We start from the raw sequence: 27,359 nt of genomic DNA, 5'->3' as shown, positions 1-27,359 counted from the left end.
TTCTGCCTAAATATTTTACTTTCAATTAATCACCAACAAATCTATGTGTGTTGGTGAAAAAATTGATTCAAATCCTTCAGTTTTCATGGGCACAGTTAGGTTGGTCTTCTCTATGTATGTGTTTATGCTATACTTATAGCAACACTCTCTTTTAAATTCTTAATATGACTTGGATGATCTGCAGTAGATGCTGTAGGAAGATATGCTGTAAGAAGATAGGGGTTTAGAGCTGGTTTTCTTCTAATTTCAAAGTCATATTTGATAGACATCACATTATAGTACATTCCTTGAAACTATTCATCACAAGTTAAAATACTGGCATCTCTTCGCAGCCTGTGGAGGCTCCTTGTCTGGAGCAGGCACTATCCATTCACCTTACTACCCCAGGATGTCCCCTCACCCAAGGACCTGCGAGTGGATCATCTCCCAGCCAGCTAGCAAAGTGGTGATTCTTAACTTCATCGACTTTGACATTCGAAATACAACCACTTGTGACTCAGATTATGTTGAGGTAAAGAATAATACACATACTCATCTCCACCAAAGCAGAACTGCTTGACAGACAAGGACTTCTTATAGCAGTTATAAAAGCTTTTCTGGGCTCATAATGGGGTCCCAAATCTTTTCTTGGTTCTCCACAGATGGTATGACCATTTTGATAATCAGACATGAGGATCAGGTGTTTTTAACTAGACAGACCTGGTTTGAGAGGTTTGTGTGCCACTTACTGTTGAAGGTGTAAGATACCAACTTTCCTCCATCTGACATGCTTTGGTTGGGAGAGTGCTTCTCTGCAGTCATAAGGTTGCACTGTATGTGTGTGGTAGAAACCATGATGAAGAAAGGGCAGTGTTTCACTTAGTAAGGATCTCTTTTGTATGGTTCTTTCTGAATTCCTGTATGCCTACAACTTTAATATAAGAAAAATTTGTATGAGCCTTTTTGATTACACTGTTCTTCAGGTCAGAGATGGCAACAACAGAGACTCTCCTCTTTTGGAGAAATACTGTGGTACAGCTGTACCATCTAGAGTGCAATCTACACAGAATAATCTCTATATCAGATTCAGAGCTTCCTCTCTTACCAACCTTGGCTTCAGAGCTGAGTACTGGCCAATAGATACAGGTAAGGATTTTTTTGTTGTTTTCTATGTAGACTGTTGGAACTTTCCTAGTTTTCCTCTAAACTGAAAAGAGTTGGCCATCAAGTTTTATGGGAGATAAATTCTGAACTGGTTAGTGTATTATGCATTGAGGGAAAAATACTGTGGAATTTCAGAAAGAAAAGTAACCAGTTTTATAAATGCCTATTTTCTTTAATAAATAGATAATTTAATCTGATGTATTAAATCTCTACAGTATGTGGAGAGACTCTCACTGGACTAGAAGGAACCATTACAAGTCCTGGTCATCCAGATGTCTACCCACATGGTATTAACTGTACCTGGATTATCAACATTCAACCCGGCTACCTTATCCACCTAACGTTCACTTCATTTAACTTGGCATTTGATTATAGTTGCAGAAAGGATTACCTTGAAATCTATGACAACAGCACTGTGCAGAAATTGGGAAGGTATGTCCATTAGCCTACAGGGCTGAATTACTGTAGAGAGAGCACTCTTCTAGAGATCTCAGCATCCAATTTGCTTCTTTAAATTTGTGTATAGATTAATTTCTCTGCATTACAGAAAAAATAGCTGCAATTTCTCTGCATAGAGAGGATAGCTGTTTTAAGGGCAGGTTTCAATAGCCAGCATTGTCCAGCTCCTCTAACATTTTGATTTATGGGAAATAAATTCAAAAGCGTTAATATATCTGTGCCCAAGAAAAGACATGATGTGAAACACTTTCCAAAGTGAAAGATTGCTTAAGAGATTGTGCGTTTGGATCTCAACAAAAACTGAACCAGAGAGGAGGCTCAGAGGAGACCTTATGGCTCTCTATAGCTTCCTTAAGGGGGGTTGTAGTGAGCTAGGGGTCGGCCTCTTCTCCCGTGTAGACAGCGACAGAACTAGAGGGAATGGTATCAAGCTGCGGCAGGGGAGGTTCAGGCTGAACATTAGGAAGCACTACTTCTCTGAAAGGGTAGTCAGGCACTGGAATGCACTGCCCAGGGAGGTGGTGGAGTCACCGACCCTGGGGGTGTTCAAGGAAAGACTGGACGTTGTATTGAGGGACTTGGTTTAGTGGGAGCTAGTAGTAATAGGTGAATGGTTGGACTGGATGATCTTTTAGGTCTTTTCCAACCTTGATAATTCTGTGATTCTGTGATTCTGTATTTTATAGGATTTTGCTTCCACTTTCTCCTGGTATGTGGTTGTATCTTAGGGACAAATATTCCTCTGCCTCCTCCTTCTCCAGTGAGGGTACACACAGGGTTTTCTTGCTGTCCTAGAATTCAAAAACATCTGAACTTTACAGGAACAGAATCCAGCTGCAGCTAAAAACTGTAAAGTAGCTGGCTGACATGTCAGCATTTTGGAAAATATGGAGCAAATGACTCTCATATTATAATGGAGAGTGTTTTGCAACCTTTGCCTTTGGCCAGCCACTTCGGCTCCTACAAAGGAACAGAATATGTTGTAGGTTCAGCATAGACAAATTTCATTAAGAAGCTGACAGCTCGATGAACAGTTTCTCCTCTGATTTACCGTGCAAGTTAGACTTGTACTTTTGTACACATCATGTGCTATTTAATCCCATGATACAGGCTATATGGCTGGGATCTGTGTCATCCAAAGGAGAGATTTGTGTATGTGCAGCTGTTCAAACTTCTCAGGAAAGCTAAATCCTCTTCCAGTAATACAGATGCCTGATAAAGTACTGCCACTCAGTTTGGGACATCTTTTTGCTGCAGGTACTGTGGAAGATCAGTTCCACCATCTCTCACTAGTGGTGGCAACATGATGACGTTGTACTTTGTGACCGATCACAGCATTGCAACTGAGGGCTTCTCAGCTGATTATATCTCCCTGAATGCATCGAAAGGTAATATGTCAGTCTGTTCATTATGCAAATTAAATGTTTTCAGCTGTCACTGCAAATAACCACTACAAGAAACAGACACATTATTTTCTGTGTTAACAGAAGGCTGTCTGGTGCCTCTTCTAGCCCTCCCTATTTATCCTGCTTGCTTCACAAGCTTTTTCATCCCTAGGAAAGCAGAAAGCAAAAGCAAGTTTTGTAAACAATTCTGCTGTTTTTAAAAAGCCAGTAAGAGCTGACATGGCAGAGCTGCATGAATTACTTGGGAAAAGTATTTTCTGGATTTGCTTTGTCCATTCTGAGCTGAGCATGTGTGATCAGGAAGCTGAGCATTCACTGACTTGTTCTGGAGACTCTCAGGTGCCATAAAAATTAAGGTGCAATGTTGATGATGGGCAAAGAAAGGTCATATAGGTTGAAATCTGAGAAAGCAGCAAAATAACCTGAAAGCATGGGCTAGATTTGGATTTTTTCATGATACCACAGTGCAGTGTTTCTGCACTGTGAACAGGAGTTCAAGGCTCCTGTTACACCTTAAATCTCTTCTTTACATATCTCATTTTAAGGGGCCAAGGCATATATCAGCGGGGTAAAGACTACTGAAGAAAAGAGTGACTGTTCATTCTCTTAGTTTTCTAGAGCAGAGAAAAACTGAGAAACCACTCTGATTTCTAATTGATTTGAAGGTTTTCCAAGGTGGGGGCACATCTATGATTTCAGACTGTGCTGATCCAGTGTTTGCACATGCCTCCAGCGCTGAGAGTGTTTTAGCAGTGACTGAGCTGCACTTGAAAAAGCAGCCTCTTGGTGAAAGACCCTAACTACCAGCTTCATGGACCCAGGAGACATGGGTCTGCTATTGCTCCTCCCATTGCTAAACACAGACCTGTAGAAGAGGATTTATGTGGGTAGAGGGACAAGAATAAAACTGCAGAAGAGGTAGAGTGGGACAATGAAAAAAGTAAGAATAAGAATATATTTGCAGCTGGGTTATTTGTGTGTCCATCCTTAGCCGATTTCTAGGTGCCTCATGTGTGTGAGTGCAGGCTGCAAGGGATTTATTAGAGGAATACCAGAAATGCAAAACACTCATCTGTGCAGCCATAAGCTACCATTGGCTGCTCATTGTTTGCTCTTAGATTCTTTAATAATTTTATTTTTCCTGCTTTCTGACTTTCTCCAACCTTGTGAAAAATAACTGCCTTTTTGGTGACAGCTTGGAAACTTTGCTTATTATTTTATCTCTCTAGTATGTGTCTAGGTGAGACCAGTACAGGTTTTGCCACCATTCACTGTCATAGAATTTATAAATCTGAATAATCTATTTTCTCAGCTGCCTTCATTCATACATGAGTTATCTTGTGTGGAAAACAGAAGCCAGTAAAAACAATTAAGATTTAATGAAAACTATTCCAAGGAGGAAATATCTAATTTGTTAGAAATTAATAGACCCAAATTTTACTTTAAAAAAATCTTTCCAAGAAAGACTTTGTAGTTTGAAAACTGAGTTCTTAATAGTAAGAAATTGTGAAATTATCAGTCTTATAAAGAAACTCTTTATGAACCTGTTTTTGCTGCAGCAAACTTTGAATATGGTTGTTGCTTGTTAATGTGATATATTTATTTTACTTTACCTCAGATTAATATTTTATGGGTCTAGTTGATCCCTTTCTACACTGTTCTTATAGCAGTTCTACTCACATTTCATCAAGATTAAAATATTATTTACTCAACATTAGTCTATATTTCTGTCCCTGTGTATCTATCTGTTTCTCTGGTTTTGCTAGTTGTTTCAATGGTGTCCAGCTTCACAATGCCCACTCTTCCTCCATAGTGCCCTTCTTTACCACCACCATGCTGACTGGATTTCTCATCTTTCACCCAAAACATTGCTATATGTATCATGTGAGGTTCAAATTGCATCAATACTGTCCCTGGAATGGTTTCAAACCATGCCTTAAAAATTCAAGTCCATTTTCTTTTCAATGTTATTAAGAACTCAAAACTGTATACAGTGTTTCTATGAACTAGAACTATATGATATCTCCATCCAAACTCTAAACAACAGGTAGGATTTTCTTTTCCCATAATTAACATAGATATCTTTACTACTCTTCATCTAAACTTAGCTAACTCTCAGTTTATTCTCATGCAGACCTAAAACTATCATCTCTAGAATAAATGCTTTTCCTTTCAAACAATGTAGTTTGTAAGGCAAAATAGCAGGTAACTGCTGAAAGTGAGAGTAATAAGCTTACAGAGAAGTTGAAACTACAATATGTTTCCTTTACTGAGGTTTGTTTATTTTGGTCTCAGCACAAGCATAGCAGTACTATAAAGTTGTCATAAACACTGGACTGCTAACATTCATTTTTTATTAAGAATAAAGTGTTTTGAAGCTGCTGTGCCCTGAGAGAAGGCAAAAAAAATGTGTGTATGTGGACTTTGCTGTGAGAAGCAACTCCCCACTTCCCTGAAATCATATCAAGTTTAGTTGTCACGCTGTGAGATATTTAGGCCCAATACTCATCTTATGTATATCCAGTTACACTAAGGTAGTGAACTGCTGAACACAATAGTGTCTGAGATATTTGCCAAAACTGTGGACTTTTATTTCTTTACATCTGCTACCAATTTTCATTTTTCTGCTAAGAAGAATATGCTTCTAATCATGTTTCTTGTGCAGTAAGAATCCTTCATATTTTTGAGCTATGTTTTCTTAGCTAGCTCAAGTGTAACCAGTATCAGAACTGGACAAAGCTGTTCTGGTTCTTATTAGACATTTCAATAGGCTTTTGCCTGGAGTTATTTCATGGAGAATGAACTATTGAAAAGATGGGCAAGATTATCCCAAAGAAAAGAATAAGCGGGAGTAAAAAAAAAAAAAAAAGTAAGAGGGAATAAAACTATTCTTATGTAAAACAAAGCTCATTTTCTTCTCCCTGCATCTTAGCAAACAATGTTTTGTTAGCATGTTTTATCTGTGATATATTAATTAGTTGAAAAGCAGTCTGAAAATGATGGCAAGCTGTATTTCCTGTGAAAAAAGTTGAATGCCACAAGATATAGCCATGGCCATGGACCATAAAGTGCAAACAATTGTTTTAGCAGTCTGCCAGCTAGTAGCGATGAACAGACACATGGCAGGAATACAAATGACAGTCCTTCAGTCAGTCATGCCCACAGGATATTCAGTTGTGTTAAATGTATATTGTCCACTTAAACTCTCTGTACCTCTGATGTTTAGCTGTTAGCCATCTTTCTGTCTTTTAAAGGGGAAGGTCACATGGAAAGTAAGGTAATATTTGGATTTATTTCCTAGGGTCCAGGACTTGAAGACCAGGTAGACAAGTATCACAACAGCCACATAAGTGTGATGATAGAGTTTAGGTTTTCATTTGCCCACTTTGGCTGACCACACCACAAAGAACCCATGTAAAATTATTGAAATAAATTTGAAAGGGCTCAGTCTTTCCTGGAATGTTGCTCAGGATCTTAAAAGATTCAGACCACAATTTTCTAATAGGGATAGCACTAGAGTCAGTGTAAGTATTTTATTATCTTGACTTTGTCACAAGGAAGAAGGAATTTATTTGGTTTACTTTTAATTAGAGTTTTGGGGGAATATTTTTTTTTCATTTATTTATTTCATTAAAGCAGCTTCATTTCATCTTTTCTGATGAGAAAAGTTAACTTTAAGAAGGTTTTTAGCAGATTGCCTTCCTGATAGAGTTGTCATTCCTTGCCTTTCTCTGGATTTGGTGAAAGAGAAGATTTTTCCTCTATATAATCCTGAGTTATGAATGATATTATTTATCAAGAGGGGTAAATTGGTTTTAAATACCTTCATTGTGTGGTATATGTTAGCTGAACGTGATTGACTGAAGCAGACAGAGTTTGTGGAAAATGAAGAAATAAATAAAGAAAAACATTTGTGAAGCCATGGTCTGAAAAGTGCACCTGGAAGTGTTGTATCTATTTCTGTGCCTTTATTGATAGCTGAGTACAGGCTGAGATCTCAGTTCCCGTAATTATTATCAGTAATTATTAGGAGGATGTTGCCTGGCTTTTCTCTTCATCTGAATGAGCAAAGGCAAGAGTAGAAAATAACGCCTGACTAATACGTGTGTGTACAGATAGAGATCATTGTTGAACAGAGCTGAGATAAAGTCCTACAGGTATCTTGCACATCTGCTCAGCTCATCCTAAGTCTCAGGAAAAAGCTAAAGCAGCTGGCAACTGGCAACTTATTTGGCCACGGTAACTTGATTATGTTTGATCAGAGTATTAGTCTGCTTATATACACCAAACTATATCTGTATGCATCTCTATAGTATGTGTGTTTATGCTTAAATCAGCAGATGAGACTCAAAGATTCTTTTTAGAACAGCTGTACCCAGTGTTTCTAAAGAGTTTGGGTCTGAAATGCTACAAAGAACCTTTGTTGCTTTCTTGGTAAAAATTAAGCCTCTTAGCATCTGCCAGCAGCAGTAACAGAAGGCCCTGAAGTGCAGATGTGCTTTTCCATTGCCTGTGGGGAGGCTTCATGTGATAGTTTCTTCCTTTTTTTTCCCTAAATATGTAGTGTTACATAAAGATCTAATTGTTGGGGATCCCAGTTTTCCTTTGGCAGAGTGAGATCGAAAGAAAACTACATATGACACTATAGTTATATTTTTGATTATGAGAATTATGGCAACTGATGAATATCTCTTTATGGGAAAAAATATGGATGTAATTTTCTGCAGTATGCATGATTGCATGAGTTAGTGGTACAAAGGCTGGCATTTTTCTCCAGTGTTGACTATTACAGTGGGTTAATACCATTTATGGCATTCTTTTCAGAAGAGCAAACACATTCAGTACAAAAATCAGAAAGCAGATTGTATAACTTTCAAAACATCACATAGTGGCAAAGCAAGACGTGTGACTGTCCTCGACAATTGCCACCACCTTTTCTTTTTCATGAGCTGCAACAAGTAGCTTCAAACAAAGCTGAGTTGCTGATTTTTCCAGGCATATAATAATCATGTTATGGAGTTAGTTAGACTGAATCCTGCACTTTGGCAGAGGAGGCAAAGTACTTTTTTCCTGTTAACTTTCCTAACAGTTTTCACTGAAGGAGCTATTCCTGCCCAAGCACACCCTCAAATGCTCTCATAGTGAGGTGAGAGCAAAAGAGAAGTGCCAGCTCTCCTGCTGGAAGTAGAGCACAATGAATGAATCCAGTTACCAGAAGAGAGTTGGCTGACACAAAATATGAGTTCACAGTGGTGCGTGCTCAGTCTACACTTGGGTTTATTTCACTGTAGCCAGAACCCTGACATTTCTAAGGCAGTCACTGTTCCACTGTATTTATCCCTCCTAGCTCATAAAAAAGATTGTTATGTGAAGTCTGAGGTTTTGTATGGATTATTCTCAAGAAAGCAATTTTGGTGAGGGAAGAAACCTGGAAAATTCTGTGGAAACTGTTCTTAAAAGGGCTGATAAAAATATTTTGGCTTCTGTGTTGCTAATTTTACCCTAAGGGCCCTTATCTAGTACATCAATTTTAACATTCTCCAGGCTGGTACTGATGGTCTTAGCCTCTAAGGGAATAAGGAATGACAGTATTGCAATTCCTCTAACCATTAAGTGCACATGAGTCAGGCACCCACCCTTCAAATTCAAGGAGGAAATAATTAGTTAAAATAAATGCTTCTTGATATTTATCTCTGTCTTTTTTTCCTTCATTTGGTAAGCTAAAGTTAAGCTCTTCTAGTGTCTGTTACCCATTAATCTACTAATTTCCTACTTTCTCCACAATCTGTCTGTCTTGTTCTTATTTGATTTCCAGAACATTGGTGACCATGGTTATACACATTTTTCCAGGTGATGTGTCGCTATTACCTTGTGTGGTGGCATCAAGATTCCCTGTTTTGACTGAAAACACATGGGTCACATCTCTTCTTGCTCTTTTTGCAGCCAGACTGCAATCAACTAAAACACAGCTATGTCTCATGTACCATTTTATAGAAAACATTTTTATAGTCTTTACAGCTCTGATTTTGAAAGAGGTTCTTTTTTTTTCTATTTTTTTAATTATTGCCCAGGTTATGGCTCAGTATTAGTCCACTGTATTTTTTTATTCCCAGCTCATAATACCAAGATGCTTCTCCAATGCTTCCAGGAGAATTGATGTAGCTGATATCTTTAGGATGAGACTTTAAGTAAAACTGCTTTGTCCTCACAATCTAAGGATTATACTATTTTTCCAACTGATTTTCACTTATGGCCCAGAAAATGGGGAAAGAAATTGAGATGTAAAATCCCAGTCTCCTGGGTTTAATCATGGGGAATGCATGAGAAAAATATAATATCTCCTTGTTGCTAAAGACTGCATTCAGTTTCTACCACCACCAATTTTCAGAAATTCAGGAATCCTACCTCTTGTGTTTACCAAGAAATCTTTTCAGGTTCCTCTCTGTGCTTACCTGGGTTTTAGGTCAAATCTTGTTTAGGCAGCTGGAGCTACCTTGACAGTGCCTACTTATAACAGACACAGTGTTCTGGTAAAAGGTGAACAAATCAACTCAAATATAAGTAATCCCATGAAAAAGATTGATTGGTTTTGATTTGTAGTGATGGCGTTCAGCAGTAGGATGTGTCCAGGATAAGTTATAATGCACAGGAGCATCAGATGTTTGCTCTTCTGTCTGTTGGAAAGAAATTTCCTCTTAATTTAGAAAACATATTAAACTCATCCATATTTGTTTCTTTTCTTTCCAAAGTGTGCTCACACAACTACGATACTGAAACAGGTGTGCTAACATCTCCAAACTATCCCAATAACTACCCTGTCTGGACAGAGTGCATTTACACCATCACAGTGGGGATAAACAGACAGATTGTGCTGCGCTTCACCAACTTCACCTTGGAAGGGAATAGACGCTGTACGGAGGATTATGTGGAAATCAGGCAAGCCTAATTATTTCTCCTGTCCTTATTACTGATAACCACATGTAAGTTGTCCAAATTCACTTAGGCACGTTCAGAAGCTACGATTTTAACTATACACCCATGCTGTAGGATAGACACAGTTCCTACACACTGTAGGAAGAGGACTCGGAGAACTGGGAAGGCCACCTTTTCCCCTCTTATCGTGCTTCATTGTCAGCTTTCTCACTTGATAAATTCCAGTTTCTGTGCAAGTGGAGTATGCAGAATCTGTTCTCATGCACTGGTTGTTTTCCTTAGTGTGGAAACACAGAGTTTTATTGCCCATTTTGTGACATATTTGAGCTGGTATTCTCTATGGATTATTCCTCTGTAAGTGGTGTTTTATTTTTTAGAACCAAACAAAAAGCTGCTTGTCAAAGTTGCAATATTAAGATTCTGAACTCTTGCTGAATTAGCTGGTTGTTTTCAGCTGGACATAAAAACTAGAAAAAGTTAAGAAAAAGTGAAAGATTTTTTTCAATATTTTCTAAGTAAAGTATTTGATATTTTCATTATAAAACAAAAATCTGAGATTAAATTTAATCTATCTTTATTGTAACAGTTAATACCTTAAATTGGGATAGATATGAATGATATCAGGCTTGGTTTGTTGTTTGGGTTTTTTCCACTTTTTCACCTCAAGAACTGAAAACATCTATAAGCATAAATCTGACTCAGGGTCACTGTGAAGAGCTCAGCAGCGTTAAGCAGGTTCTAAGATATGGACGAAACATTGCTAGGTGCAGCTCAGCACATTGCTGCTGCCAGAGCTGGATTTCCAGGATCCCTCATCAAACCTGATACTGTTAAGTGGAGTAGCTAGGTTAGGCTTAGGTGAGGTGCCGCTCTGGTTTCTTGTCCTGAGGTGCCCTCTAATAACTTGCATTCAGTTAACTAAGAGAATTATTCATCTGATCACAGCTGCAGAGGCTGAGATGCAAGTGAGTGGATGTTCTGGCACAGTTCTGCTGCTGCCAGTAACATGAGACAACAGCAAGTGGTTTAAACTGTGAGGATAACAAGAAAACTGTGACAAGGTCGTAGTAGAAATTTCTCTCAAAAGCAGGTGTACACCTGTGAAAATGTAATTGAAAGTATTATTGTCAACTTAAAAAGCATCATAGCAACATCACACCCATATGTAGATATAAATTTATTTACTATTGTCCTAATGACCTGTAGGATATTTGTAATATGAAAGTGCTTAAAGATGAGGTTAGAAAGCAATTGACAAGCAGGTTGTTATTCATTTCTATTCCCATGAGACATGTGCAGGTAACAAAATGGAACATTAGATGTGCATCCCCATTATGGTATTAGAAAATACTATTGGAAATGCTACTTAATTTAAAAATGGAAAATAATTGGTTGTAGAAAAAATTCCGAAATCTAAGAAATATTTTTAAACATGGGTCATATCTTTTCTGAGAATGTGTTCCCATTTGTGTGGTGGCAAATAAATATGTTTTTTAATAGATCAGCTCATCTGGCTTTGTGTCTGGCTAAACAGTGAGAAGTGAGTGAACTACCATTTCCTCAGTTTAGAAGATTAGCTTTGGTTACACCAATGATTACCACCCTGTAGAATACAGAGAAGTTGCTGTCTCTGCAACATCAAATCTACTTGAGATACCTCTGTCATTGTATTGATATACTCTGGACAGGCTGCTGAGATAAGAGACAGGACATACCCAGAAAACAGGTGCTGGTGGTAGGACTTACTGCAAGTAGCCGGACTCCTCCAGTATTGGTTGCTGTATTGCTGTGGAAGATGAAGAGCCAGGATTAGTCTTTTCCTGGCCTGAAAGAATCCCCAGAGTTTTGTTTTGTTAACATTTCTCATAGTTTCCATTTCTGACCCACGGGTTTTCTTCTCTGTCATTCTAGAGATGGAGGCTATGAAACTTCTCCTCCTCTTGGAAAATACTGTGGTACAGACCTGCCTCCTGTTATAATCTCTCATGGCAACAAGCTGTGGATAAAGTTTGTAAGTGATGTATTTGGCACAAGAAAGGGATTTTCAGCAGAGTGGGATGGTACATCAGCAGGTAAAATGACTGCATCAAGTATAAAACCATTTTGCAAATCTCATTTCTTTTATTTGTATTTAATTATTCACAGTTTCCCACACATCTTTTCTGCTTCCCATTTTCTAAAAACTGTCTGCAAATTGTATAGCAACATCTATTCATGTTAAGATTAAGGATACAACTTACTTTCTTGGTCCTTGGGTTTTCATTTTCTCCATAGAGAAGGATATACGATTCTCTAGATATAATGTAGCGTCAACTTTCGTGTATGCTCAGGAAAGCAGTAACGAAGAATTTAATGGAAAGGTTTCTATTTAAAGATTAAATGTATATCAGGAGCGCTCCTCAAATTAGAAAGTTAATATTTCTATGTGTTATGGGCTCTCTTCTGCTCACAACAGTGTTGGCTTAATGCAGATTTTTGGGGCACAGATGAATATGTTCCAGGCATGTGAAAGAGGTCGGTAGTGTGAATTTCACATGTCAAGTCTAATTCTCTGCTCTTCTGGGTATTAAATGTTGGTTTGATTTCTTTGACATTTTCAGGTTGTGGTGGGACTTTGACAACTGCTTCTGGTATCTTCATGTCTCCCAACTACCCTATGCCATATTACCACAATTCAGAGTGCTACTGGTTACTCAGAGGAAGCCGAGGAACCCCGTTTGAAATCCAGTTTGAACAGTTCCATCTTGAGTATCACCCAAAGTGCAACTTTGATTACCTTGCGGTATGTACCTTGTGACGCTTTGCTCCATAGAGTAGACATGGGCAGCTGAGTAGGACGAGTGCACAGCCAAGGAAAAACACAGGGCCCTGGTCTTCAAATGTTTGTAAGTGAACAGGCGTAGATGAAGAAAGCTCCATCCTGCCATGCCACCTTGTATCACAGAGCAGTGAGATGTAAGGCAGCAGTCTCTGTGTGGCTGCTGGTAAGAAAAGCATTTATATCTAGATTGTGAAGACCACTGAAATGAGAATATGTCTATATATTTTTAAATTGTTGGGTTTTGGACCAAGGCCTTAGTATGTCTCTTAGTAAATTACAAAGAAAAAGGCATGGCGGTGTCAATAAACCTATTGTTAATCCTAAATTTCATATTTGAATTGTTGTGTAAAGTGAGTGTTTTCAATGGAGTTGAAATGGAGTGAAATGCAGTTTTCCCCTCTTGGTGAGTAAGCCCCTCAAAACCCACCAGTATTCAGTTACTGGCTTCCTGTTTTTCCACTGATTTGCTTGTTTCTGAAATGCCTGTCAGACTTCCTCTGAGCAGAAATAGACTTTAACCTCTTGTATACCCAGTAACAGTTCCCTAAACAGATGTCAGAGGAAAATAACTTGGATTTGTAATGCCATCAGTTAATTTTATCTTTTTTTTTTTTTTTGGAAGGTCTATGATGGCAACAGCAGTAATGCTAAACAGCTAGGTAAATTTTGTGGGAATCAGATACCACAGCTCATCCATTCCAGTGGAGACAGCATGTATGTAAAACTAAGGACAGATAGCAGTCTGCGAGGTGGAGGTTTTTTAGCTAAATACAAACAGGGTAAGTAAAAGAAGCTGAGAAGAACATGTTTCTACAGTTCAGCTTGTTCCTGAATGTTTTTCTTGCAGCCCATGGTCTTACCTATTCATGAGCAGAGAACAATGTATACAGCATATTATTGATTCAGATTCTCTAGTCTGCTGCACTCTCAAAACAAAGAGAGTTAAAAATTATCTGCCCATCTACCCATGATGGTTATCTCTTCCCTTGAAGAAATCTGGTGAGGTGGATATACTTCTGTTATGTGTCTATATATATGTATATATATATTCTGTTAAGTGTCACTTACCACTCCAGATTTACTCAGAATAACAAGTGGTGGAAGTCTGTAACGGTAAATTGGAGTATTCTTGCTCTTTTGCTTGTCCAATCTCCTCAGTTTTTAACAGAGAAAGGAAACAGAATAAGCTTCTCTCTTCTTCTGCCTGCTTGTGAGGGGCAGGACGGCAAAAGATAAGTGAGTTACCCTCAGCCATCCTGGATCATTGTGGGTACTTACCTGGAACTTTCCAAAAAGTTTTTCTCTTTTTGTATCTTATGGTAGGGGTCACATTTTTCTTGCAATCTTTTTAAAAATAGTTCTACCCCAGAAATATCAGAATAATAACATTTGGAGAATAATTCAAGAAGATACATGACAAATTAAAGTTATTTTGTTCCCAGTCATAACCTTAGATATATATCATCCTAGTGTTTACTTTTCTCCTTATCCACTCTAGTGTATATGGTTAAATGCACATTGGAAGACACAGATTTTCATCCCATATGAAATGATTTCCAGCATCCTTGCATACACTCAATATGACATCCCCAAGTGATAGTGATTACTGTAGGTTTATAGACATTAAGTTGTCCTGGGATTGGACAACAGTAAGTATATTACTGGAATAGGCTGCCCAGGGGGGTTGCAGAGTCTCCTTCTCTAGAGATATTCAAGACCTGTCTGGACGCCTCCCTGTGCGACCTGTCCTAGGGAACCAGCTTTGGCAGGGGGGTTGGACCCAGTGATCTCTGAAGGTCCCTTCCAACCCCCACAATTTTGTGATTATGAAAAAACTAAAGCTATTCATCCATGCACAGCACATACAGTAATTAGGAGATTGAAGGAGCTTTAGCCCCCTCATTCCTTAAAGATATCAAAGACTCGTCTACCACGTACTTTTCAGACTGCAGTCAAGATGATATATTAGGAAAGAGTTCCCCCTCTTTCGTTAATTAACCAGAGCACTTCCAAAGCACTCAAATATAGAACCTGAGCTATCAGATAATGTGATCTACACTTTGCATTCATATTTAATTCCTGAAGATGTATCAGAGAAAGCTTTCAATGGCTTGCCCAAAAGCTAAAATTATGTAGGAAATGGTGGCATAAAATGAAGATGCTTAGATTCCAGATACATTTAATTATACATGAAAGAAATGTAATGATGAATTGGAAAACATTGCAAAGGAAACACAGTATCAAGTTAACATTCAAAGATACCTTTGTGCCTGACATGTTTCTAATAAAATCCTGATTGCAGGGGGTAGCAGCTTTTATCCATCTTGCAATCTTCAAAATTCATTTTGTGCTATTCATCCTGTCCTTTCAAACACTTGTATGCTTCAGCATAGTTTTGCAGGCAAGCAGCACTCCACCTGACCCTGACCTTCACCTGTGCCCTGAGCATTTTGAAGTCCTAAAAAACCAAACCTTACTGCTCTGTAAATAATTCGGAAAGAATAAAAAAAGTTTGCAGGAGGTAGGTGTACTATCCCCACTGGCAAACAATGGTTTTGCAAGGGAATCTCAGCAATTTCTGCTGTTCAAAGACTGTAGATTTGCTGTATGAAGCAAACAGACTTCCTGCTCCCTGCATCCCCCCTATTTCTTCTCTCTGCATTCTTACATGGGTCTGCTCCCAATACACATTGTGTGCTCTCTCTAGTTGAGGGATTGATTGTCCACATGGGTAATCCCAGGTGAGTGTCCAGTTCTTATGCTGGGATGTTATTGGATGAATCACAGGGAAAATCATGGCTCCTTTTTAAAGAATTTCATGATCACTTCCAGTTCCTGGAGCTAAAAAGTCCAATACAAGTAGTGTAGTTTATGTTTGTTGTTTTAGCCATGGAAGAAAACACATTTTTCCATGCAAAACATATATGTACAAAGTAAACTGATGATTCAGGAAGTGTCAGAAAGGAAGGACATAGTGGAGCTGAAGGATTCAAGTTTGGAATGTCTGGATTTTGTTTGCAACGTATGCAATATGTTCTTCAGTAGCTCACAGTTCTCTTTCTCCGTGATTTCTCTAATCTGTGAATAAATAATCTCTCACCTTCTAATGCTATCAGTAATTTCAATTAGTAATTTTTTGATATACTGGGTTAATAAGCATTTCACAAATATAATTTATTATCACTTTTTTTTTTCAGTTTGCCACGAAGTAGTGACTGTTAATCGTAGCCATGGCATATTGGAAAGTTTAAATTTTCCAAATAAATACCCATTAAATGAGCATTGCAACTGGACTATCCAAACTACAAGGGGGAACACTGTCAACTACAGCTTCACGGCCTTTGATTTAGAAGGTGGATCTAATTGTGACCGTGACTTCTTGAAGGTATGTACCCAGATTCTAGAAGCCAGAAAAGTCAGGTCTTCGCCAATAAAGAAAAACAATCAGGATGCAAAAGGCCAAGGGGAAATGTATCTTACCTAAATTTAGCCATTAGAGCGCGAGTGTTAAGTCCAAACATTTTGGCCTACTTCCTCTGTGATCAGGAGGGAGCAAAGCATTGCCAGAGAGAACTTCATCCTACCTGGGTGCAGGTGTCTGCAACAGGGAGGGTGCATCACTTTGCAGGTGCCAAGGTTTGCTCCACAGAGTCTAGCTACCACCTCAGAGTAGATGGACTGGTGTTTATGTGTGAAGTGAGATGTCATGATTTCAGCTTCATGTAAAGAAGAACAAATCCTGAGGTTAGGAAATTGATTGCAGAAAGGCAACAAGCCAAATTATTTTCATCATGGTTTTATCTGAGAAGTGGGGAATGTTCAGAATTTTTCCTATAGCTAACATTTTACCAATGGGTTACATTTCTGCATTTTTAAAGGGAGACTTGCTGTGCCTCCTGTTGATATTTTCTTTTTCATAATTATTCTGCTTTAAAGGGACTGAAAGAAACTGAATTTACAAATAAAAAGAGACATTTTTAGCCCAGTAAAACCCATCAGTCAATGTAAAGCCAAGTATCCTCTATTTTTATTTCCTCAGAAAATGTATTTCTAGGACAACTGAAAAAATATTTTCTCTGGTTTGTGCTCCATACTGTGGAAAGCTGAGTGTAGCCACGATCACTGCTATACTGAGGATTACAATCTCCTGCCTACAATTTCAGGGTTTTGCTGGGCTAATCCATCTTTCACATGTCACCCTTGTACAGGATGCCAGCACATACTCCCTATGCTCTACTTAGGTTTTGCACAAGAGGAATTAAAATTTAGAGAAGTGTTAGAGAAGACTAGTTACATCCAAGGAGAGGGCTAAATAACAGAGCTCACATTTCCGGGGATACTTGCTTACACTGGGATCTTGCAGAAGGCCCAGCAACTGGACTGGTGATGGGCTATTCTGTTCTCTCTAGATGTCCTCTCTTGCTCCCTCTACCTCCTTACTATACCAGCTTTCACAGCTCAAAATTGGCAATAAACTGGCAAAAGTGGTGTTCTTCCAGCTTTCTTCTCTTTGTGACCAGGAATGGAAAGAAAGAATAGACATGTGAGGAAAATAAACAAGGGAGCACTGTGTTGAGAACTAACTATTAAACCCTGGTTTGTTTTTGTGAGGAGGCTGAAAAGGAAACATTGGAGCCAAGTGGGGAGGCCAGTGCTAGTCTCAGGATGCCTGAGCCCTTGATCCATGAAAAGCAGGAGCCCTGCACACAGTAGCCAGCCAGTGAACAGCAAGAGACTTGCCAGAAGACGCTATTCTAGACATAAGTCAAGGCTGGAGGACTAGTGCCAGAGCCAAGGATCCAATCCAAAGCACTTAAAAGAACACAAATAAAACATATTGGAGGGACTGATGAGACAAGGAGCAGAAAAGTACTTGCACTCTTTGTTTAAACAATTTTTCAGTGCTTTCAATCAAAGAAAATACAAACTGAAAAGTATAAAGAGGAAAATGCAAGGGAAAAACAGTGTCATGGAAGTGTGTTAAGGAGGCTTTCATTTGCAATTCATGTGACATTACTTAAATCTTTCTCCAAGTGCCATTAAGAAATACCACTTGGAAAAGATGTTCTTATTTGGTTGTTGCATGCTGCACAAATATGTGCCATAGTGTAAAAAAGAGAACAAAGTTTAGCCAGCCAGGGAACTGAATAGTGTTTGCTCCCACCCTGCCTCTTGCGAAAGGGGAGCATGGTGGCAAGGCTGTGAGTGCTCTGTGGTGAAGGGGAAAGGGGGAATCATCTGGAACAAGTCTGCAGTTCACTTTCTAAGTAGACTGCAGATATTTGGGTACTTTTCTGTCCAAAATCCATGCAGAGTCTGATGGTACTGCAAATTGGGGAAAAGATTAATAAAAAAGCCCAACAAATACCTCCTATTTTCTGCCATATCCTGGTTTTGAGATTCTTTTATTGCAAAGAAGGCTAAAAGGGGAAAGCTCTGATGCCCTGGCTGGGTATGACACTGGGAAATTAGAGGCATAATCCTGTTCACTGTAGCCCAAGTGGCTGGTGTGTGGACCATGTAGCAGAGCCCTTCACAATTTTCTTGGAGGAAACAGGAAGCTGCTGCTGAGACAGTTCCCATGTGCTGCAGGCACAGAATGGAATGGCCACTGGTGCTGAGCAGGTGCCTGTTTTCCCCAGGAGCTTTCACGGGTTCCCCTGCTCCCATGTCCTTTTGAGTTTGCTGGCAGCAGGTCTTCCACCTCAGCCCCTTGCAGCAGGCAGCAACATCATACTTATCTTCTTAGCTTTGACAGTAGCAGCCTGGGGCTCTGTGGCAGCTAACAGATGGCAGGCTTGGTGACAGTGTTTGCTGCTGCTTGCTGAGAGGCTGGGTATGGGAAGGACGGGAGTTAGCTGTTAGGTTGGATAGGGCGATGATCACTCCTGTGGCAACAGAGGAAGTAAGAGAAAATGATATGTGATGGTGAAGGACAAAATTAAATGCTACAGAGGTCTTACGGCAGAGAGCTGACCTGCCTGAGCAGAGTACAGGCAAGCAATGGCAGGTGCAAAAAACCTCAAGGAAAACAAAACAAAACAAAACAAATCCCCACACAAAAAAATCCCAAAAACCACACCAATAGCAGAGCCACTTTTAAAAGTCAGCGGAAGAAACAGATTTAATGCATGTGGAGACATTTTTATGACATTTCAAATGCCTCATACTAGACCTCTGATTTTTTTTTAATCTTTCCGAATTTTGAAGGAGAAAATCATGGTGTTTGGCGGGGTGGGGACAGCTAGATTGGGCAAGCTGTGTTCCTGAGTACTGCTGGACCTAGCCCGCTAGACACTGTGGATCAGGTCCAAGTCTCCATACTGGAAAAGGGCCTCTTCGTCTTCATGTCTAATTCTGACTTACCTTTCTGATGCAAACTCACACATACTGTAAAAGAAGAGCATCTTCCTTGTGACTAATTCAGTCTGATATACACAAAATATATTGATTTGCTCCCCGGCCTAGTCAACGTGTGAGTCAGAAATCAAACATGTAAAATAATGGCAAAACCAAACGTTTCTGCATACAGGTATTCCTAGTGGCTGTCAGTTGCCAAAGATATCATCATCCCTTACAGCAAACAGCTTTCAAACACGGGACAAAGAAAAAGATGTCTGAAGAGTACACACAAGTGCAAGTACGGTGCATGGCTCTCCCAGACTGAAATGCAGTCACAGCTGTACAATGACAAGTCAACCATGTATTGCATTACCTATTTCCTTTTCTCCATGATTATGGGATGCTTCTTCTGAACCAAACTGCCGTTTGCAGCTCTGGTTGGTATTACTCACAGTGAGTAGCGTTTGCTCTCACAGGAAGCCTTGAGTCAGTCTGGCCTGGGCAGGGCCTTCATCTCCACAGCTTCAGCATGTACAACTATTTATAATGGTGTCAAAGTAGGAAGGAAAAAACCCCTGTTTTTTTGACTATCTAGCAATTTTCTGCCCCTGTGTGTAGGTGCCAGAAATTGAGAAGGGGCAGTGTGGGAGGGTGGCAACACTGCAGGTCTTTTATAATGTCAGTCTCTAGCATTAATCTCATATAAGAACTTTCTCAATAAATGAGCAGTGTTTCATGGCCTGTCAGAAGATGTTGGCTCATTGCTCGTAATGCTCACAGGATGTGTGACATTTGGGAAGGATTTTTACAGAGAAGTTTTAAGACTATGAGATGAATTGCTTGTGATAAATATATGAACAGAAGTGGCAACGATATGATACAAGGCAGGCCAAACAGCAGACTGTTTTCTAGTGATGCTGCACTAACTGTAATTGGATTGGATAGTCTTTAAATTACATTGTGTGCAGTGCCTTGGGTTAATAACCTAACATTAGTCTTTCTAGAGGAGTCATCAGTCTGTAGCCAGTGAGATATTACAGACAATGACATAGACATGTCATTCCTTCCTCTACATTCACCAGGTTACTAGCTGAAAAAGCACATATTTAACTCCCCATCTTTAATGATTAATTCCCTTCTTATTTAGTATGACAGAACATAATCCCCGTGGAGGCAAAGCTATTTTATAAGGAAGGAGATTGTCATGTTGTTGCCCTGAAGATCAGAGTCTTGCAGTAGGTCTGAAATATACTCCTTTCTTATCCAAGAAAACTATGTTTGAAACCCGCTAATCTTTCTGTCCTTCAGTGACAATCTCCCTCTATGTTCTTCCACTCAGAAAGTAAAACCGTCCCTTGAAGTCCAGTCAGTTTAGCACCTGCTTTTAATCAGTAGAGAGAAGACCTTGCCCTGTCTTTCACAAGATGCCACCAGACTGATGAGCAGATAATAAAATGGTGTCACACAGCAAGACAAATTTCAGAGGTCTCTGAGTCTCATCCCCTTTGGTCTGTGCAGCACATATGTCTAGCTGCAAGGATGGAATATCATTGCGTTAATGCAAAAGACATGTCGGGGGGGTGGGGCAAATGACTGCCTGATATCAACAGTAGCTTTTTTTGTGCAGCTGGGCAATAGAGAGTTCCTCTTTGGAATAAAGCAGTTTCTTGCTTGCTTATCACCAGTGTATTTAAGCAGTCCGAACTCTTTTAGTCATTAGGCTCACAGTGGTTAAAATGCCATTGCACTCTTATATGTGGAATATTATTAAATGAGTACAGTAATTAATATGGCATCTGCTCCTGAGAACTGTTTCATTTCCTTCTGGTGGTAACAGGATATGTCGGGTGGTTGTTTTTTTTTTTCATTTTTAAACCACAGTAGCATTCCAGGGATGTGCCATAATATCCTTTTTCTCCATCTGGGAATACTGCATTAGGTAATTGCCACTTGCACTCAGCTGGTCATCCTCTTTATTTATTATCTTATCATCAGGGGATATGCCCTGTTTCTAGTTTTACTCCCTTTTGTACTTGTAATTAGCAAATATGCTTAAACTATATTAGGATATTAACATTATTACATTTTATTTATGAGTGTGTCTTTCTTAAGTGCAGCAGGAATCCTCCAAGCAGAGAATGGCTTTGCTTATGGCCATGCATTGATTTACAAAATGTCAGTGGCAGTATATCACCCTGGGGAAGCAGATGATACGTTAAACATATCCATCCAGGTTCTGCACACAGACATCAAATTACAGCCTGCTGGCCAGGCTGCTGTGGTATCCATTACCATATTACCATGCAAGCTGGCAGCATGCCAGCCCATCCCTGAATTCCTTCAGGGGGTTATGGGCCTCCATAAGAAGTTCTTCAGTGTAATACTGAAAAGATAGAAGTCACAGATCTTGGGTTTCTGTGTCAGGCCTCACCTTTGGCACGCAAGGAAATCGTTGTCCTTGCACTGATTTTCAGTGAGAGATCCAGATACTCAGAAAGAGTGTTGGGCCAAAAATCTGCCCACCCTAGACAAGACTGTCTCAGGGCTCAGATTTTTGTTTTCCCAGTTGCCTGCATTACCAGAATCAATGTAGGCTCTGGCTTTTCTGTTTGAAAGGTTACTTAGAGGCAGACTTACTAATGCACACAAGGATCCCCACCCTTCAAGACTGCTAAATTTGTCAGTGATGAAAGGGTTGCATAGTGACTGCAGAAACCTCAGATGACAAGAAGCACGAGTGAAGCCAGCACAGACTCTGCTCTTGGACTCACAGAAGGAGTCAGCTCTTCATGCACTCAGCATTTTCCACACCCTGCCAGCTCAGAGCAATGTGACTTTGCCTGTACCTTCAGGAAAAAGCATTGTACAATGAAGTGACTGTGAAATACTACCATATGATAGTAGTGTGCATGCCCCTTGTTGGCAAAAGGGCATTTGAGACTCATCTAGTTGCAGCTGGATTCTTCTCTCCTCTTTTCTGTATTCCAAATTTTGCTGGAAAACCAGTCCAGCATCTTTAAGACTGTCTGTGAAACTACTGCAGATGTCACAGTATGAAATTACATGGTGGCTGGAGAAACCCCATCTGAATTGGTCAAAGCTTTCCCTTACCAAAGGGAAGCCCCCAGATGACTCAGACAAAACCACACCAGACTTTGAGGAAGGTCTTGTCCTCCCCTCCCCATTTTTCCCATCAGCAGTGGTTTTGCTTTCCTGAAAGCCTAGGAGGTACCACCATTTCCTTTTCCTTCTATTTTCATTTGCCAAGACCAGTCTGCAGCTGTCCTCAGTTGCAGTGGTTATGCATGATGCAGATTTGCTCAAACAAGGGGATTCCCAGAGAGGATCCTGCTGTCTCTGGCTGCTAAAGGTGCCAGTTTGAAGTTGCTTGCACTGGCAGTTCAGTTCCTCTAGACTGGCAAAGCACATGAGGAGCAGCAGTCAGCCCTGCACACGAGTCACCAGCGCTGCAGTCTGCTCAGACCCCCCCATGGCTTTTCAGAGCAGGTGCACCTTCTCCACCCCCTCAAGTGCTATGTCCTTAGGCACAGCCCCATCTCCTTGTAAGGTGCTTTTCATAGAGTAGCAGCTTTCTGCTGAAGGCTAGCTTTGGAAATACTATCCCAAGCTCAAAAGCAGTCCTGTTCCCTTCCCATAAGTGGATTCTCACTGCAGAGGAGCTATCACAACTTCTGAGGCATTGAGGAAAACGGGCACTCTACCAGCATAGCCACAGTCTTGTGACCAAGCATGTGTGATCCCACTGCCACAAGGACATGGGTCCCCAAGCAGTCCCTTGGTCAGCAAAGGCAGGAAAGACACTCCAAGGACCTGTCTGGGGCTGGTCATGAAAGCAAGCCTCTGCCTGTAGCTCAGGGAGAGGCACACACATGTTCAGGAACAGGAGGATACAGGGGCAGCCTGGATTTGCCCAAGGCAATGGAGCCATAATTTGAGGTTAGAGCATCTGGAGTGGTTAGCAGAAAGGCAGGGTTTTCCAATGCACTCCTGCACTGGGCTGCCTTGCTCTCAGCCCAGCCTGCTCTGTCTGGTTTGCATGGGTGAGACTCCAGGGCTGCCTCATTGCAGGTGGCTGTGACCTTCTCCAGACAGCATGGTGATAGGTGGAGGTGCTCTCCTAATGCAGGCTTTCGAATATAGGGATAAAATATAGGGATTTAAAATATCATGCTGAACAAATAAGGTTTTGAGGGCAGGTCTTGGGGTTGACCTGCTAGGTGAATGTGTCCTAGGCATTTCTTTCTTAAACAGCAGATCTAAAACAAACAAAAAGAGAATTTAATCCAAAGATACACCTTCCATTGCTTGCATTCTTATAATAAATAAATCCAGAGCCTTGCTAAGGCAAATCATTATTTTAATATCACTTGCAGAAATAAACCTTTCTCAGAAAGATGGAAACGAGCAGATTAACCTGTAGTTAGAAATTCTGGTTTTCTTTAAGGCAGCAGTAAGTGATAATCTAAAAGATGAAAAATTCTTTAAAAACATATCATTGCAGTCAAATGTATAATTCAACTTTGCTTGAAGTTTTCAAAGTTTCAAGTAAGTCACTCAAAGTTTCAGGAAGTCACTCAAAGTCTTATGCTGCCTTTGTTTCTGTGAAAACTGTTGTCACCATGATGCTAAGCTAGTACAACGTGCTGTATCCTGGAGCTTTAGTTTGTTTTATTTCCTCTGGCTAACAGACCTGCAGGTTCTTAGGCTTGCACTCTAGTTCTTCTAGAAGGAAGTATGTTGCTTGGAAGTGGATTATTTTAATTTGTGTTAACTCTCTATTTAACAACTAACGGTGATCTCACTTGGGAGTGCATTCTGTTACTTGGATGATGATTGTTTTTCAGTTAATTTTGTTTTCTGGTTATGTATTTGTTGTGATGCCATCAGAATTTCCTTTCCAAAAAAAAGACCCGTTCAGGAAGAGCTTCTCAGACACTTGTAATCACTGGTCCTGGTGCTTAGATGAGTCAAACCAGAAAAACAGCCCCATATCAGGTTTCTCACTTCTAAGAATAGAGGGATACTTGTGTGCAGCAGTGTAGGTCTTCAAAGATGTCCTAGGGGCGCAGGCAACGCAGAGCAGATTGGGCTGGGGGTTTTCCTTTATAATGATTTTCCTGCTGAAAAAAACATCTTTTCATAGAAATAAAGTTCTCCAAAAGAAAATGCCCTAATAAAAAAACAGTTTTCTGCTAGGAGAACAGAACAGATGGAGTGCCACTACCTGCCTGGAAGGCTCCCTGACAGTCTCGCTCTGCAAGAAGGAATGAGGTTGAGAAGGTGCTTGGCTAGAAAAATGCCCCTGCTTTGAATATGCCCAAATGGAACATGTTCAAAGTTTCTGCCCTTCCATTTGTTTGTGATCTTTATTTCTTTTCATGCAGCAAGAACTCCATTGTCTGGTCAGCTCAGTCCTTGAGCCTTTGCTCCAGTTCTGGCAAGGAGCATTTCTGTGACACGTCACGCTGCTTTGCTCCTCCAAAGAGTGGTGAGCATCTGTGGCCTCCAGAGCATCATTACTGGTGTCAGTGACATATTTCCAGGCTGAAGAGTCAGAAAAGCCAAAATGTGATACTGCTGCCTCCTCTGGGAGAGCTACCCAAGCGAAACCCTTCCTGAAGCCTCAACTAGCCCTGCTGTCCCAGACCCAGTCCTATGTACAACAGATGGTTTTCAGTGGACACTTTACTTCAGGGCAGTCCCACAGCTTGACTGACCCCTTAGAGAACTAGTTCCTCCCCTTTTTACTCATGTGTCAGTCTCTGTGCTTGCTCCTAGGCAGCCTGATACAGAGTTTCTCAAAACAGTTGTTGAGCCCATGCCTAACAATTCATCTGAATGTACTGCATCCTTGGGTACAGTGGGGTACCTGGGGCCCCTGGGGACAGTGCTGGGGTGCAGGCTGAGGAAATGGACTGCTCTGGGTGCTGCTGGGCAATTGCTTCCCTTAAAGAGGAGAGGCTAAGGATCTGAACATGCGCTGCAGCTGTTTGCGTGTTTTGCCTGTTGGATAGTCTGCCAGAATCATTACAAGGCCCTTGGATTTTCTGATGGAGGCTGAGAGGTCTGAACAAATAAATTATGAAACAAGTATCTATGCAGGAAGGAAGCAAGCACTTTCTTCCTGATAAGGAGCTGGGAGGGACCCCCATCCCCAGTTCCTGGAGTCAGTAAGGTACCAGAGTGGCTAATAAACTGCCTCAAAATTCAGTTGTCTTGAACAGTCCAAGGGAGGACTTTGCCTCGTACAGCCTAGGGAAGGACTTTCCCTTGATTTGCAGCAGTTGAGGATAGCACAGCTGACCAAGCAGGTCTTTAGACAAGAAACACTATCTCAGAGATCAGAAGAGAAATTGTGGTTCATGAGATCTGCGTGCAGCTTCAGTTTCACTTGCCCATATCTGTGTGAGAGCAAAACGTGGCTTGAGAAGTTCAAAATGCCCTGTGAAAACACACAGCTGTTCCCTTCATTTAGGAGTGAAAGACAGCTTGAAGAAACCTGCTGTAATTCTAGCAGCCGCGGTTCTGCCTCTCTCAATGAGTTACAGCTGGCCAGGCACTCGAATTTCCTGCGAAACTCTGCTCTGACCCACGGGGCAGTGCGGCATGAAGGGGTTGCCATGGTAACCACCCTTTGTGTCTTGAAAAACTGACAGACTGTTTTTAGGGAAAATTACATAGAGATGTGACATTCGCTGTCTTAGATCGAAATAACATTCCCTTGATGGGTAAACGTTGCAGGCTGGGATTTGTGTTTGGATTCGAAAGTTTCTGGGTATGATTTAGACCTCAGTTTGTGAGAGTGGTTTTTCATTTTTAATCATTCAAGCTAACAGTTGATTGTAGAATATGTACCTTAACAAAGTTTTTTGCTTCTATTCAGAGCACAGATTCATAATCTCCACACTGATGCATTCTTCGTCATTCATATTTTTCTGGTGTAACATTTCCATGGCTTGAAGCCACAGAAATGTGAGTATTATATACCACAAAGCTGTCAAAGGAAGTGGTGCTATTAAAACATCTAATTGGATCTGACTTTATTTAATTTTGCTGAACTTAAGCCACAAAAGAATGCATAAAGCTCTCAGCCTGGCTTGGAGGATGGTTATAACTGTAATGCTGGGCATGGGACAGCTGATCTGTCTGTCAGGTGGTTCTTCAAACTGCACTTGGAAAGAATATAGATGGAGGTTCAGCTTCTTAATATCTAACCTTTATTCCAATTTCATATCTATTATCAAACACATCTGATCAAGGCTTTGCAAGTACTGACAGCAATAGGTCTGCAATCAGAAACTTTAAAGTTTGCCTGATTTCACCTAGAGAAATCATACAAATGGAGTGACAGTTCTCAAGTTCTAATATACTTCTCATGTTCTGAGACTTTCGTGGCATTAGAAGATTGAACAGCAAAAAGGTTCAGGGTCACTAACGCTGGAATATTACCAGAGAATTGTTCCTGCAGTTTGTCCAAATTTCTGGCTGAACTACATCCAATTTAGTTTTTTATTAAAAAAAGATGCTCAACCTAAACTGTTTGCTTGAGTATTTGAAACCACTTGAGTAGATTTCTTGGCCCCAACTGTCTTAAATCAATGAGATTTCTGAAGGTTCTGCAAGACCAGCATCCTCAACAGAAAAGCCAAGGGTTTAATCACTCATTCCCATATGTGAGTCTGCTAGAAACTGTGTGCAAAAAATTAGCAGCTAGCATAGGTAATATTTACTGCAGTATCGTACATACACAGTATCAGGGTTTGAGTGTAAGAGACTTCTTAGTGGTATTAGAGGTATTTGGAAAAGAGATTTGGATGGACAGCAAAGATAAATAAACCTTGGCTGTTTTTCTAGAGATCATAGATTTGATTCTTCGCATGGAGAGAACTTTACAGTGATGGCTTCAGAACAGAGAAAAGTTTTTTTCTTGAAATTCTGAAAGGAAACATGCCAAAAATTCACAATGGGAATGTTCAGACATGGTTTCTGTGCCAGTAATTTGCTGGGTTGTGTTAGGAAGATGTGCTCTGTGAGACAGAACATCAGATGGACTGTGGCAAAGTGATAAAAAAGCACAAAGGCTGCTGTTTTTCTTAATTTTAAGTATCATACTAACAGAAGTTGAAATAATAAAGCAACTCCTAACTTGGCAACTGGCAATCTGGTATCCTAAGTCGAAGACAGTTCACTAAACTGTCTCATTTTTACCAGTTTTGCAAAAATTATACACCTAA

At 40.2% G+C, this 27,359-nt stretch overlaps 1 protein-coding gene across 1 annotated transcript in view; it reads left to right on the top strand.

Moving 5' to 3' along the window:
* CUBN (cubilin) overlaps positions 1-27,359 on the top strand; it is a gene marked incomplete at both ends in the record, with an annotated part of 142,012 nt that overhangs the window by 25,524 nt on the left and 89,129 nt on the right. Inside the window, 9 exons of the mRNA XM_084260408.1 lie at positions 333-511; positions 963-1,125; positions 1,359-1,575; positions 2,860-2,990; positions 9,758-9,944; positions 11,853-12,013; positions 12,542-12,723; positions 13,385-13,541; positions 15,960-16,147. Of these exons, the coding sequence (XP_084116534.1) occupies positions 333-511; positions 963-1,125; positions 1,359-1,575; positions 2,860-2,990; positions 9,758-9,944; positions 11,853-12,013; positions 12,542-12,723; positions 13,385-13,541; positions 15,960-16,147 (1,565 nt within the window). The remainder of the gene's footprint in view (positions 1-332; positions 512-962; positions 1,126-1,358; positions 1,576-2,859; positions 2,991-9,757; positions 9,945-11,852; positions 12,014-12,541; positions 12,724-13,384; positions 13,542-15,959; positions 16,148-27,359) is intronic.

This window comes from Gallinula chloropus (genome assembly GCF_964237585.1).
Source record: "Gallinula chloropus genome assembly, chromosome: 2".
In the NCBI taxonomy this organism is placed as follows: domain Eukaryota; kingdom Metazoa; phylum Chordata; class Aves; order Gruiformes; family Rallidae; genus Gallinula; species Gallinula chloropus.
The sequence above is the reverse complement of the archived record's forward strand: the minus strand, read 5'-3'. Positions and strand labels throughout refer to the sequence as shown.